General features: G+C 40.4%; 1 protein-coding gene across 1 annotated transcript in view; it reads right to left on the reverse strand.

Moving 5' to 3' along the window:
* ano3 (anoctamin 3) overlaps positions 1-14,844 on the reverse strand; it is a 50,199-nt gene continuing 35,355 nt past the window's right edge. Inside the window, exons 12-26 of the mRNA XM_088006221.1 lie at positions 13,384-13,518; positions 13,193-13,289; positions 11,537-11,597; positions 9,656-9,738; positions 9,410-9,550; positions 8,941-9,105; positions 8,792-8,828; positions 8,568-8,679; positions 8,302-8,359; positions 7,892-7,989; positions 7,502-7,665; positions 6,487-6,639; positions 4,592-4,742; positions 4,296-4,485; positions 1-3,612 (exon numbers count right to left, since the gene is read on the reverse strand). Coding sequence (XP_087862347.1) covers positions 3,430-3,612; positions 4,296-4,485; positions 4,592-4,742; positions 6,487-6,639; positions 7,502-7,665; positions 7,892-7,989; positions 8,302-8,359; positions 8,568-8,679; positions 8,792-8,828; positions 8,941-9,105; positions 9,410-9,550; positions 9,656-9,738; positions 11,537-11,597; positions 13,193-13,289; positions 13,384-13,518 — 1,828 coding nt within the window. The 3' untranslated portion in view covers positions 1-3,429. The remainder of the gene's footprint in view (positions 3,613-4,295; positions 4,486-4,591; positions 4,743-6,486; positions 6,640-7,501; positions 7,666-7,891; positions 7,990-8,301; positions 8,360-8,567; positions 8,680-8,791; positions 8,829-8,940; positions 9,106-9,409; positions 9,551-9,655; positions 9,739-11,536; positions 11,598-13,192; positions 13,290-13,383; positions 13,519-14,844) is intronic.

Raw genomic sequence — 14,844 nt, forward strand, 5'->3', positions numbered from 1 at the left:
TTTAATTTAAAAGTTACAATCCATGATTTATTACAGAAAAGAGTGATATCCAAAGTATTTTACACTATTTTTATACATTTCAATGTTTGTACATGTAAACAGGAATGAAGTAAACAATGCTATCGATACAGTCATATCATCCTACTAGACTTAAATGTATGAGCTGACGTCACTGTGCTTCAAGCATGATCCTATCGGAGGCAGAGCGTACCACATGAAGCTTAATCCCCCTCCGGGCTGCTATGTTTTCAGACATGTGCAACGTCACGCCATTATTACTTATCATACAACACTAATGTTGTGCTATTGCCGAAGGTAGAAGGCTGGAGAAGCACCTTTCCACCGCTGTGCAGCATTTATACCTGTGAGAAGGTGAACTGATGAAGAGCCATTAAGAAATGGTTAGCAACAGGGTCATCCAAGGTCGTTCCTAACACCCCCCTTCGTTTGCCTTTGGGTTAAATTCTCGGGCCGTTCACGGGTAAACATCTATGTGATTCCCAAACGAGAGTCCAAGCAGACGAGCTCTGAGGATTTACATCAAAATCTCCTTGAAATTCCCGGACAGATGGTGTTAAACAGTGCAGAGTCCAAAGCTGTGACTTAGAAAATACTCCTCCAATATAAAATCTTGACGCGACTCCAAAAATGAACGACACTGAAAAAATAGAGGTGATACGTGTAATAACTCTACAGGCGCTGGCTCTGCTAAAAGCAGCCGTTAAAGACATGCATACTCTACGAAAGTACCGGTGCATCTACATCTGCTTCTGCTGAAAAGAAAAGTAGCACTCGAGGATAACGACATGCATAGATTTTCAGTGTTCACATCGCAGGGAAGAGACTCTTTAAAAACCAGTTGATGTCAGTAAGACAGTGAGAGATTGGATTAAGCATGACCTGAAAGCGTCATTAGCTTTTGACCAATGGCCTGCTTCGTACAGAAAGAGGACATTTCTGACCGACTTCACAAAGCTAAGGGCAGCAGTGAAAAAAAAAGTTAACATAAAAACAGCTTTCTACTGAGTGTGCATATAAGTCATGCAAAGAGCACTGAAGCGCAATAATATATTTCTAAAAAAAACAAGAAAAGAAAGCTTGCATCTTATAAAATAGGATAGAAATCAGATCATCTGCAAACATTCAGCGAACACCTGAGAAATGTGGACGTTACTTTGTCTGTCAGAGTGTGAGAAAATGGAAACTTGGGTTGATAGTGCAAAAGAAAAGGTATAAAAGCATAAAATGCATGAATAGATGTAAATAAAAATTCAATTGAGTCTCATAAAAATGCCATGCAATGCACTCTGGGTAATCCCTTCACATGATAAATGACTCCTTATGATTTATAACACCAAATAAGAAAAGTATGAGCCGCTCCACCCTCACATTAATCCACCGCCTTGCTAAAGTAGTCAATCTATTTAAACTTTGCCCTTTTTCCCCCCTTATTACAACCACAGCCTAAGTGTAATTTATATGGGAATTATTTGTTAGACCAACACACAGACATACACACACACACACACACACACACACACACACACACACACACACACACGCACACACACACCCCCACACACACACACACACACAAATCACACAGTGAAAGAAAAGCACTAAATTTTTTTACAACATTTGTTTTTACAAAGAAAGAATCTAAAAAGATTTTTTCTTTTTCTTGGCATGCATTTATATCAGCTGTCCCCAAGTCAACACTTTGTAGAATCCAAATGCATCTGCAAGTCTTTTGTGGTACACCTCTTCCGACGTTGAACACGGAAAGTTCGACTGTGATCTCCTGACATCAGAGCACGCTCCGCCAAATGTTTACTGTGTCCCTATGAGGCAGAAAACAAACACCACTTTTCAAGACTTTCTTTTTAAATTAGACTTATATTCTGGGATACAGAATACAAATGCATTCCACACTTTTCAGATATTTGATAAAAAAAAAAGAAGAAAATTTTCTTTCACGTCAGAAATTTTTTTTCCACGTCATGTTGGTCTATCATGTAAATCCCAATAAAATACGCTTGAAGATTTATGAGGTATAAATAGCTTTCCAAGGCCTTATAAACTCATAATTTTAGGGTGTTTGACTGAGGAACGATCCAGATCCAAACCAAATCTAGCAGGAAAAAAGCAGCAATGTTTTACTTCTCAAGTTCATTAGAAAGAAGCATGCAGTTAAAATCCATGGCATCTTAACTGAACACATCTAAACGCCACGTCTAAAGAAGTTTAGCTTCCCCATTTCTGAAACACTGGGTCAGAAGTGTGCTTTTCGTGCTCTGCGAGCGAGGAACAGCATACGGACGTTGTCTGCAAACCGAACATCCAAGCCACAGGTATTTCCAAGATATCCGAGTTTCAACCACATTTCATGACTTCCAGTGGCAAATGAAAAACAGACTGCGGGGAGACGAACGGAAGAGCAGATTTCTGGACCGTGGAAAGCAAACACACGGGCACGACGGGAGTCCAGTTACGACATATATACACCGTCGCCCCGAGACCCGAGAAGGTAGTGAGGTGTAGCTGACATCCAAACCAAACATCTCTTATTAAAAAAAAAAAAGGCATGTGCTGACCAAGCTGTGGAGGGCGATGATGCTGTTACACTGCAGGCACAATCAAATTTCACCAAGTTTGCATTTCCTCAACTCAAGACAGTCAAGATCAACAGAAACACAGAGACAACCTCACAACTCGCACTCACATGAACCACCAGGCATCAGGACAAGGAGTTTGTCTATCAAAAGGTACAAAACAGTGTTACCATGCACTTTATAGGTTTCTTCATCAAATGCACAGAACGGATGTCAACACCCTTCACAACAAGTGGTCTGAATTCAGTTTTTTTTTTCTCTTTGCAGTTCATGAAATATCTGCAAAATGTCAGTGAACATGCTTTAACAGCGATATACAGTTACTCTGTAAGAGCAGTGTCCGTTTTATTTGGTAGCCACAATCACCAGAATCACTTGGCAACAAGGAAACGTTTAGTGCCACGCACACGTATCTCTGCCGAAGGCGACGATATAGAGGAGGAAACGCGCTGCCATGCAGAGTCGAAGCAAAGTGCTAGCTGCCACACAGAGAGAGGCTGCAGGGCTCGGGGCTGGGAGGGAGCAAGGGTCGACTGCAGCCCTTGATCTGCATAGTAAACATTACAATTGCAAAGGATTTCCCACTGAAGCCGTGACAGGGGACAGGATCCAAGGGCAACCTGCTGGATGGAGGGGCGCAGAAAACACAACGAGGAGTTCAGGGAGAAGATCTCAACAGGATGTCTTTGGTGTAGAGACTCTACCAGCAGCGCAAAGCTAGACGCTCAAAGCTAACATACATAAATAAGCAGAGGGGGAGGGGGAGAGCTCTGTTGCTGAGCTGAGGGCTGAGTGATGAGCTGTGGACAGGTCGAGGCTAAGGCCACTCATGGTGATAACGCCTCCCGTTTTTCTTTCGTTCTTTCTGCAGATGCTCCAGCTCCGCCTCGTACATCATCTCCTGCATCAGGTACTTCTCCCTCCTCATGCGGTCGCACAGATCCTTCGGCATGTCCGGAATGAGGTACGCAATGAAGGACTTGATGCCGAATACCAGGTGCTGAAAAAGGTAACGTAGCTAGTTGATACACAGCAGAAAGTTTTGACTCGCATTTTAGACTCTAGATAAACGGTGCCTTGCAAAGGAATCTGAACTTTTTCACACTATGACAAATTAGAACCTCAAACTTAAGTTTTATGTCACTAGCTAACACAAAGTAGTGTAGTGGTAAGAATATGACATACAGAAACTGCGTTTCACTCTAAACATGGTGGCTTGGGTTAAAAATGTCCCAGTCTCTAGATGTGCAAAGCTGTTCAAAAAATATCCCAAAGCACATGCAGAGTTAATTGTAGCAAGTCTGCAAACTACTGATTGAACTGAGTGGAATACAAATGTACAGCCACATTTTTTTTCTTTGTAATTAAAGAAAAACTATGTGCAATGTAACAAAATGTGATCAAATTCAAGAGACAGGTAAATATAAATCACTTGCAGCACACACTGGATACATTTTTTGCGGTCTAGTAGCGTTAGACATTGATCACTTTACTTTGGAGTATAACTTAATTAAACCACAGAAAATAACTTAAAGCAGATCTTGAAGATTTCCTTTTAATAACAGTGTATAGAAATACATCTAAAGCTACTAAAATATGAAAGGCAGACAGTGGGAAGGGATTTAGCTGCAGCCGCCTGCCTCGTTTATACAGACTCAAGCATACAAGAGCGCAGTGACAGACCTCAAAGACGATGATGAATGCCAGCCTGGCAGCCAAAACATGCCAGAACTGCAGGGTGAACTCATAGGGCGGTGTGCTCCAGGGCGATGCTCTGTAGTCTCTGTACCTGCAGTATCTGAACTCACTGCTGTTCTTCAGCTCCCACATGTCAAACACAGACAAGCTGCTGTTCATATAACCTTTCAGGCACCTGGGACGATTGAAGAGAAAAGAAACTATCAACAGCTTCTGCACCTCCAGATATATTTGATCTGCAAACAGCTTTTTTTAAAAAGAAAAGAAAAAAAACCTCTTACTCATCTGTGTGACGGGGCCTCTTGTCCGCACAGGGGCCGTATTTGAAGGCGTAAACAAAGCGGGGAATGTAGTCCGAGGTTATAGCGATGACGAAGGCATTGGTGATGACTGCCAGAACGCCGATACCTTCCAGAATCCCATGCCAGATACCTGCAGTAGATCAACATTGTTCAATGCTTTATTAATCATAACGAGGGGCAGCAGAGGTTAAGAAAACCCTCAAACCTTAATGAGGGGGAATAAATCATACGCTTTCAACTGTCTGTGACATTTTTATTAGTGCAGCAGTAATTAGTTTCAGCTAGGGGGTAGAAAAACATAAATAAGACCCGCCTGATCTTTGACTGTGCTGCTTTGTCTGCTTTTCAGCTAATGTGCTGTGAGCACGCACTTCCATCTTTTTTCCGCATCAATTATTTTTTACAGAACACAGAAAACACGCACATTTGTGTTGAATTAGGGTTTGAACCATCAGTAAATGTCGGGATAAATATAAAACAGGTTATATTCGTAAAGGTTTCAGGGTTTGCTTTTTATTAACAGGGGGATGTGACACATGAAGGGCTCAGTGGAGCAGAGACAGGGTGGAGTTTGTTTATCTTATGGGGGAGTGAGCTGATGGAGCGGGAGGTGTAGCATATGGCTGCACAGTCGGACAGGATGTAGATGTGTCCGTCTCCATAGGATGGACTGTTTCTGGTAAGACTCTGTCCTTCTCAATTTCTGCAAGTCAGAGACTCGACCTGTTGGGCTTCCTTAGACAGAAAGCTTATTAAAGGGGCAGTCTTATGTACATAATATTATTCCCCAAAACATATCTGGAGTGTTGCTTTGATTCTTTCCTGCATGTTTGAGTAATCTCCTAATCTCCATGGCAACCATTCAGCTGTGGAAAACACCCAGTTGGACCTAGCTCTGCCTTCAGACGAAGCTCCTCCTCTGAGCTGCAGTTTCCAGCTTGCGCCTCACAGAGCAACCCTCCTCCACGACTCCCTCTCTCAGCTCCTTCAAACTAGCCAGCAGCAATTAGCAAACACCTGGTGGAACTGAGCATCTGCTGAGTTCATTATAAGAGCTACATCTGAGTTCAACGCTGGTAAAAATGTTGCTAAAAGGCTAACAGAGGAGCGATGTTGTGATGACTTCCTGAAGGTGGTGTTTCAGAAAGAGCAGGAGTTTTTAAAGAGACACAGGCCCAATTTCAAGGTTTTAAATTAGGATATAAAATTTATTTTAAGTCATATTTGATATATAAAGCCTTTTTATAACAACTGTTATTTGATTATGCTATAAAATGGCAGTATGGGCCTGGAAAACACATTTAACTGAACTGACTTTTTGTTTTGTAAAGTACCTTGAGATGACATTTGTTGTAAATTGGCGCTATATAAATAAACTGAGTTGGACCGACTTCTTATGATTTCATCATTGTAAATAGTGAAAACTGATTTTATAAATGGGTTTCAAATGTGTTAAAGGTAATAGAGAGGGCTCAATAGAGTTACACAAGCCACTTTCAAGTTTTTCTAAAAAACTTAAAAACCATGCATCATGTACATTGCAATTATGTATTTGTTTGCGTTGTTTTATTACAAACAGAAACAATTAAAAAATATGTAGTTGTAATTTACATTTGAAAAAACGCATAAAAGTAAATACTGGGTATGAATACTTTTCATGCACAGTGTAAAAAGCAGCTGTGCAGGTTTTAAGAGGGGGTGAAAATTGTTTCCGGCACATTATTTAGTTCAGTTGCATCACAAGTGGAAGAAACTGAGGATAAGAGGAGATGAATTTAGATAGAATACAGATAATAGGAGATGAGAAAAATGGGAATTGTGTCTCTGATCCCAAAATAGCTCAGAGTCTGAGAGTAACAGAGCGAGACAACAACCTATATCTGTTGCCCGCGCTGGCATGGGCCTCCTCCACTGAGTGACGAACTTGTAGGCATCCAGACGGATTTCAATGATGTTGTTAAGCAGAGCCAGGAGAGGAGCCAGAGGGAAAGCTGCTACGAAAATGGTGGTGAAGCCAAACTGGAGAACTACAAAAGAAAAGAAAAGAAAAGTCTGCTCTTTAATATGAAGAATAGGTTTTAGATTTTTGACTTTCCAGTTTCCCTTAACTTCCCTTAACCCTTTAATTTCCCTTAACATTCTTCTGCAGAAGTAATTTTTGTTTTCCATATAATATATAAAAAACACAAAGGCTGTTTGATTGTGACTTTTCATATTATTTATTTAGTTTTTAAAAAGATGAAAACCCAAACATACAGCTCTGGAAAAAATAAAGAGCCCACTACACTGAACCCATTGAAAACCTCGTGGCTACTCCATCAACTATGGATTCCTGAACTCTTCCTTAGTTAAAACATTAGTTTTGCTGTTTCTAAATTAATCTGAACTTGTTTTCTTTGCATTATTTGAGGCCTGAAAGCTCTGCATTTTTTTCGTTAGTTTGATAATTTCTCATTTTCTGCAAATAAATAAATTTAAGAAAGTAGTTCATAGAATAAAAGAACAATGTTCATTTTACTTAAACATATACCTATAAAAAGTAAAATCAAAGAAACTGATCATTTTAAGTGGTCTCTTAATTTTTTCCAGAGCTATTGAAGAAAAATGGCAACTTTTTTTGGATTATTGATCAAATGTGCATTTTTCTGCAGGTTGTGTGTCAACCAAGGATGAAGATGGTTAAAATGTCAAACTCAAGTTGTGATTGGAAAAACAAAAATCATTAAACATTTGATATAAACAAATCACCCTAAAATTCTTATTAAAGTATTCTGGTAAACCAACCAAAAAATAACAATTTAATTTGATCCTTTTACAAATGCAATTAGAAACACCAACACGCTCAACGATTATTAGATCATTTCCTTCACAGAAAGTGCAACATTTTACCCATTTCCAGGTATTCATCCACCAGTCCGTGAGCGTTCATCGGCTGCAGGTTCCAGTCTTTGTCCCACTGCGGCAGCTGGGTTTTATTCTCCACATTCTGGCCTCCGCTGCCGCCTCCACCTCCTTTCTTCATCTTCCTGCGAGACCACCAGTTCTGCAGCAAGCTAGGGATGCAGGAAGCAGTGTATCATCTCGAAGTAATTATTTCTGACAGTGCAACAGAGGCTTTAAAGGACAGAAATCATGTTTGCTTTTTTTTTCTCTTCACATGCTAAAGGGTAAAAAGACAAAGGGAGTTAACAAATAAATGGAGCAGTCCGTCGAAATCATTAAGCATCAATGTGTTTTCATTGCAAACAAAGTGTGAAGTGGGGATGACGTGTTACTTACGGATATCCAAGCTCCATGAAGTTGTTCCAGATTTGTTTGAAGAACATGATGACTCCCATTTGCAGACACAGATCAATCAAACAGCCGCTGGGATGACACTTGAGAAAGAAACAACAGTGAAATGATAAACAGCTGCTGCATCAATATTTCACGCCTTGTAATTCAGAGTTATGAGGGAATCTTTCGACACGCCGGCTCCCGTTGTGTGTGTGTTTTTTTTTTTTTTTTTTTTTTTTTTTTAGCATTAGGGTTGAAAATCCGAGTAATTGTGGGGCAGGATGAATGGTTCTCCACAGAAAGAAGTGGGCGGATCATTAGAAAGATGAATCGTTTGGGAGTTCTAAATATATCCAAACGTAGAGAGTGATAATCAACTCCATATTCTCTGAAATAATCACAAATGCTCTCACCTCCTCCAGCCTCCACCGATTGAAGAGCTTATTGTATTTTCCAGGCCTGCCAGCAAACCTGGAGATATGGAGGAGTGCATAATTAGGCCGCTGTATTAAATCAGTGAAATACCAATGAACTCATGGTGGAAATAAAACAATGCTAAAGGCCGATAATTATCCCAGAAAAACAAAATTTTGTTCACTTTTTCAGACTGGAAGGAGCTAAAATACAAGAGTCTGAACCATAAAATGAGTCGGAAAATGTCAAAGTTCACGGCTGTTACCTTCCGAGAAAGAAAGCGATGTAAAACGTGGAGCTGTTCAAATTCACAAACTGGAAGAGAAACATCTTCAGAGCAAAGCTGTTCTCCCACTCGGACTCGGTGCGTGGGTGCTCTGGACAAGAGGAGCAAGAGTGTGGGGTTAAAAAGGAAGAAAAGGGGAAAAAACTCGGCAGCCAAATATGAAAATAAATGCATAATGAAGATGTGAGAGTAAAAAAACTCACCTAAGTTAGTCAACAGGTAGGCCACCTTTTCATAAACCTGACAAAATGGAAACAACTCATGAGGAACTAAAAAAAATATTTTTTTTTCTATTGTGAAACATTTTGTTGGACAGAATGTAAAAACAGTCGACGCTTGTCCAGACACCCACCACATTGAGAGACATGATCATCATAAAGTTGATGCAGACGCCAGTGCCAGACGTGGCGAACTGCCAGTTTTTCTGGATAAAGTCCCAGTTGAAGGAGGCAAACTTCTCCATTGCAATGAGACGGAAAACCACGACAGCAAACACGGCCGTCAGGACGAGGGAAATCTGAGGCGACGAGATGGTGAGGCGACAGAGTTTAAAGACTGAAGAGACAATGAAAAACTGGGCAATAAACTGAAAAAATACCACTGCAGGAGGGAGAACGTAAAATAGAAATTAAAAATAACTATATTATTTCTAATGTTTTCTATAATAAAACATACATGAGCTAAGAAAGTCCAGATGTCCATTTACTTGACTCATTCTTTGGCCAGCAGGGGGCGACATAACACTTCTGGTGATGTCACGCTGATCAAAACGTGAACCCAGAACCCAAACAGGCCGATTCCACTCAGATCAAAAGGCTTACCATGAAGAATATTCCAGACACAGACACCATCAGGCGGCTGAGTTTGTCTGAGAAGGGCTGGAAGGGCTCAGGCTTTCCAGAAATGGGGTTAACTCTCTCCACTCTCGAGTACTTGGCTTCAAACTGAGGCCTCAGCTCCTCCTGATTACCAAAACATCACACAGTGAACTCAATTTACATGATAACTCTGGTGTAAAAGAAAATTTTGAGGTGATCCTAACAACACTGGATCTCTTTGAGAGGTACCTCCTCCTCCTCCCAGTCGATGAGATCCCAGTCGTATGTCAGTTCTGCTCTCCGTCTTTTCCAAAACTCCAGGAATACGGTTGCTGCAGAGGCAATCAGGAATTTATCAAGCTATTGATCCACTCTGATATGAATCGGGCAACAGCAGCATGTTCATAAGGGAATACATTGGAGAGGCAAACTGCCTCTCATGGTCAGACATCCTGAGTGAAACACAGACTGCAGAGATGTGCAATGTCCATTATGGAAACAGATTACAGCCATAACGCTGCATTGGCCCTGTGAGGACGAAGTTAAGAAACATAGCGGCAGTATTAAAGGTTTCCTTGCACAGTGGTCAACAAAAGCATTCGCTTATTTTCTGGTGTAAAACTTTGAAAGTAAAACCTTCAGATTGGAGGCTTTCTGTTTCTTTGTGTTGGCCCCTGTTGTCGCTGGAGCTGCACACAACAGAAACAACACTCTTTGACTGTCAGGCTGATTTATGTCTGCTGGTTTGTCACAGACAGGAAAAAGGTTTTCTAAGAAGCTGGGTGCCACACACTACAGTCAGCCAACAATGCATACATTTATTAGCTTCCATCTCCTTGCCATAATATCCACAGGATGATGCTGGCTAAGCCTGAGGCAATAAGTAATTAATCAATTAATCAGTTCATCACACGATAAATTAAGATGAACAATTGCACTACTTCTATGCAGTCTTAGTTTTATTTTTTTACTATACTTTGTAAAGACAAATTAATATTTTAAGATCTTACATGTGTAAGAATAAAAAAATATATATCTCTGTGTTTTCTGTCTCTATTTGAACAAAATGAACAACAAAGAGAAGGACACACTGTTTAGTGACAATCAGTATTACTAAAAGAAAATAAATGTTATGTATGAAGTTATTCATTTAGAGCATATCATTGAACATAACTGAACTGTGACCCAGCAGTGACCCCAGAAAGTTTTCATAGGAGTGGCCAGGTGGGGCCAATAAAACGTTTAGCGTGGCAAGATGTCAGTATGTCATTGTATGAAATGAATGTGATTTATTAAATGAGGTAGAGGACTTCTCTAGGGGTCCCAGCGGGGTTGCTGGGATTTTTTCAGGGGGGCCATGGCACCGCAGGGCCACCGCTTGGAGGTGCCCCTGCCATGGCCTTAAAAAGCTGCTGAATTTCAGTCCTTTGTCAGGAAAACTTTGCTGTTAGACTAAAGACGCTGAAGTTTAATATAGCTTGACCTAGTTTTGTTTATAAAGATAGAGAAGCAGCCATTTTTAGAAGCCTGCACTCAGTCCCCAAGGCTAACCAAATTTTTCATGTTGATCTCAGAAATGCACATAGCTGGATAAATGAAGTGCATTCATCCAGCTCTGCTACTTTGCTCCACATGGCAAATAGGGTTTGAGTAGGAATCAGAGAGCAACCTTCCTCTCCTCCATTTAGTCCAAAAACAGAACTAAGTATGTCAGGTTGTTCCCTCTGGCACAGGTGACTGTTTACAGTGTTGGTGGAGAGATGAGTTTCTACACACTGATGCTTACACGCTGTGCTGTAAAGACGATACAGCTGTGGGAAAGCAGACCGGTATCACCATGCAGTTCTGCAACCCTGCAGAGGCAAACGATAACCTCCCTCTGAGGATACGGCTAATTATCCAAGTAATTACATCAGGGCAGAGCAGGCAGCCAGTCAGAGAGGGATGACTCTGAGTTATCCTCCTACAAACACATTACAGAGAGAAACTCTTCTGTATTTCCACCGAAGAGTGTTTACTGTGCTGAAATTCCCAGCTGAAGAACTTAATGTGTTTGAGAGGAAATCTGAAACACGAGCGCTGCGCAAATAGAGGTGAATTCCAGAAGCCGTTGTAGAAAAACAAACTTACCCCAAATAGCCATGAAGATGGCAAAGAACACAGTGCCGCCGTTGTCAAACAGACGAGTTACCTGAAAATACAAAACATGCAAGAAAGAACTGTAGCGTTTACACAATGTAAACTTGAGCAGCTTTAGTTTTAGCTGCAATTTACCAGACACTTTGCCCTTCTCATCAGGAGTCAGATAAGCAGATTAATTACTGATAAGGTATTTTACACAGTGGGAAGAAAACCCCCATATTTATAAAAATGATTGTTTTTAACAAAATAACTTGTAGCACAGTTATTCTTAGAGCTGCTATCAATGCTTTGTACAACCCCTCCCTTGCCAAGAGGATAGCACTTAGCCTACTGCTTTAATATTTCACCAGTGTTGAGCACAGAGAGGGGGATGTTGGAGCATTTATGTTTGCACAGTCTGTGTAGACCTGGATCCTCTGGGGAAATGTTTCTGTGTTTCTCTGGAAGACCCACTGGTGACCCATCATTAGGTCACTGTCAACAAGACAGTAAAAATAAAAGAAAAATAAAGATTTAGATATAAAACCCCCATAACAGATCCCAAACCATACTTAACCTACGAGGGGTCAAGGTCTCTGCACAGTTTTAGGTCAGAGTTTCTTGTTTTTATTTTCATGTTAAAATTTCCAGCTCTTGGTCTGTATTAGTTGATTTTATTAACAGTTATTAATATATGGCAGGATGTTTTACAGAGGTGGGGCCTTAAAAATGGAAACTGGGAAAATGGAGACATAGGGATGGATGGATAAACAAATGGCTTGTCTGCACTTAAGCAGCTTTTAAACAATGAAGTAGGAAACAAAGTTTGGAGACACAAACATTTTCCACATTGTTTTTTTTTCTAGGCTGCAGGTAGAAGCAGTTTGCACCGTTGCTGCAGGTAGAAGCAGTTTGCACCGTTGCATAGCAGCAAGAAGGTCATGTTTTTTGTTCTTATCTTTTTCTTTCCATGGACTTTGAATGTCTCTCTGGGAATAATTGATCTCTTTAATTTTTCTCAGGTCTGAATGTGCGTGTGTGTGTGTGTGTGTGTGTGTGTGTGGGCGTGTGTGTTCGTGTGCGTGCGTGTGTGTGTGTATGGTTATTTTTTCTTGTTTGCCCTGTGATCAACTGGAAACCCGTCCATGATGTAGTCCACCACTGCACTTAGTGGACTTCTGGTAGATTTCTTCTAAGCAACCGACTGATTTCACTGAATATCTGAAGCAGACGTCACATTTTAAGCAATTTGACATTCATTTAATAATAATAATCCAAAAGTCAAATGGACGACTGTTAGTTTCAGTGAGCAGATCCGGAAGTACGTAAGTATAGAATAAAAATAATATTTTTATTCTATAAAAATTATTCTAAATAATAGAATAATTTTATTCTATTATTTATAGAATAAAAATAATATTTTTATTCTATACCTACATACTGCTCAGTCTTAGTTTTATCTGACCAATCCATGCAACTTTGGTCAAAGTTTCAATTTTGCAAACATTTTTGATGGTAGGAGAGACAATTCCTGTTTTCTGGCACTAGACTAGCTGTAAAGGAGCAGTGGCCGTGTTGATGTCCATCATGGCGGAGTGGGCGGAGTTCTGCAGAGAATGACGTCATGTGCAAAGGGCCAATAGAAGCTGAAGTAAATGTACTCACCTTTGCAAAGACGCAGCTGTCACTCAGCGTCCATGGCTTGCAGCTTTCCTCACACATAGGACACATGATGGTTGTGTTGGCTTCACAAATCTCCTTACTGATGGGACAATGAGTTTGGAAAGTTAGCCAACAGTTATCACCAGATATGTCTGGATCATATTGAATATGATTAGCTTAGCATGTGAACTGACCTCACTTGACTTGAGTCCATGGTAAAAAGTCCATACAGGAAGACAAAAACACCAACAAGGGCGGCAGGGATTAACATGCCTGTATACCAGCCCAACCATGCAAAGTACAGGCCAATCTTCTCCCCAAAATACCGCCTGGGAGCAACACAAAGGCAGACATTGATTAAAATTTACTAATAGTCTACGCTGAGCTTTAATTGAACTTGGCAGTGTACTTCCAGCGCAGCCTACCGGGAGCATCCGGTTAGCTCTGCGGTGGCAGCTTAATGAATAAAAGGAGCTGTCGGACTGAAAGGTCACTGCGATGCGAAACAAATCGATAACAGTGACTGATCCCCAAACCGCAGCGGTCACAGTCTCCGTTAGGACGACACGAGTCTCACAGAAATAAAGCAAATAATCTCAGAAGCAATTAGCAGTTAGAGGACAGGGCTCACACATCACTGTGGGGTCAGAAGAGATGTCAAATCTTTAGTCGGTCTCTCAGTAGTCCTACACAAACATCCAAACAATATTAATTTTCTCTGTAAACCTGAAGAAGTGCTAATAAAAAAAGCAATAAACAGTATCTACTACAAAGTCATAGTCAATAAATTAAGAGTCTCATTTGTCAGATTGAAATGTAAAATTAACAAGCTATTACATACATTTAATTAATCTCACATTTATGTTTTGAAAAGTACTGCGGAAAAAATGCTGCAGTTGGAAGGAGGTCAAGCTGACGGCTAATGGATTGAGAAAGTTTCAAGTTGACCCAGAAAAAAAATAACTGATGAAAAAAATTCAGCCAGTAAAAAACTTGAGAGGGATTGCTACAGTTTTGGAATACTGGACTGAAAACGTTCCTGCATCATCAGCACAAAAATGTCAAAGTTAATATTTAACAAGTCTAACGCATTTTCAAAACTATTTCTGCTGACAGATAAGTTGAAACAGAATATGTTGTCAGCAATTAGGACAGCAGGATTAGAAGAAAAGTGAATTTAATGAAAAGGTGCTGAATAAATCTTGGGGGCTATTCACTGTTAGAGCAAAGAGAAAACATGACATTGTTAATAGTGACTGGTTATCAAATTTTTGATTGCTCATGTTTTAGGACATGAGAAGAAAGGAATTAAGCACACATTTCTACAACAAGCGGGGTTTAGGCGCTTTGTGGATAAAAACTGTGGGCACTGCATTTGTTTTTAGGTTGTTAAGGTAACGATCGCCTGCTAGAGCCTTTGCCAGTTTTGCTCGTACAAATGACTCAAAGTCTTCTGGAGAAAAATGTTGAGAGTGCAGATGAAGTACTTTGGAAGTTGTGTTTGGCTCTGGCTCTCTTCAGCTGTGCTCTTTTTTCATGTGGGAAGCATCCGGATTCACCTCACTGATTATTTTTATTTTTTTTATTATTTTGGCCAACAGTGGCACAAAGCTGTGTAGCCCTGGGGTTTGAGAACCACAAGAAGTGGGGGTTTA

This window comes from Poecilia mexicana, unplaced genomic scaffold (genome assembly GCF_051168715.1).
Source record: "Poecilia mexicana isolate PSO_F unplaced genomic scaffold, ASM5116871v1 scaffold_6, whole genome shotgun sequence".
NCBI classification, from domain to species: domain Eukaryota; kingdom Metazoa; phylum Chordata; class Actinopteri; order Cyprinodontiformes; family Poeciliidae; genus Poecilia; species Poecilia mexicana.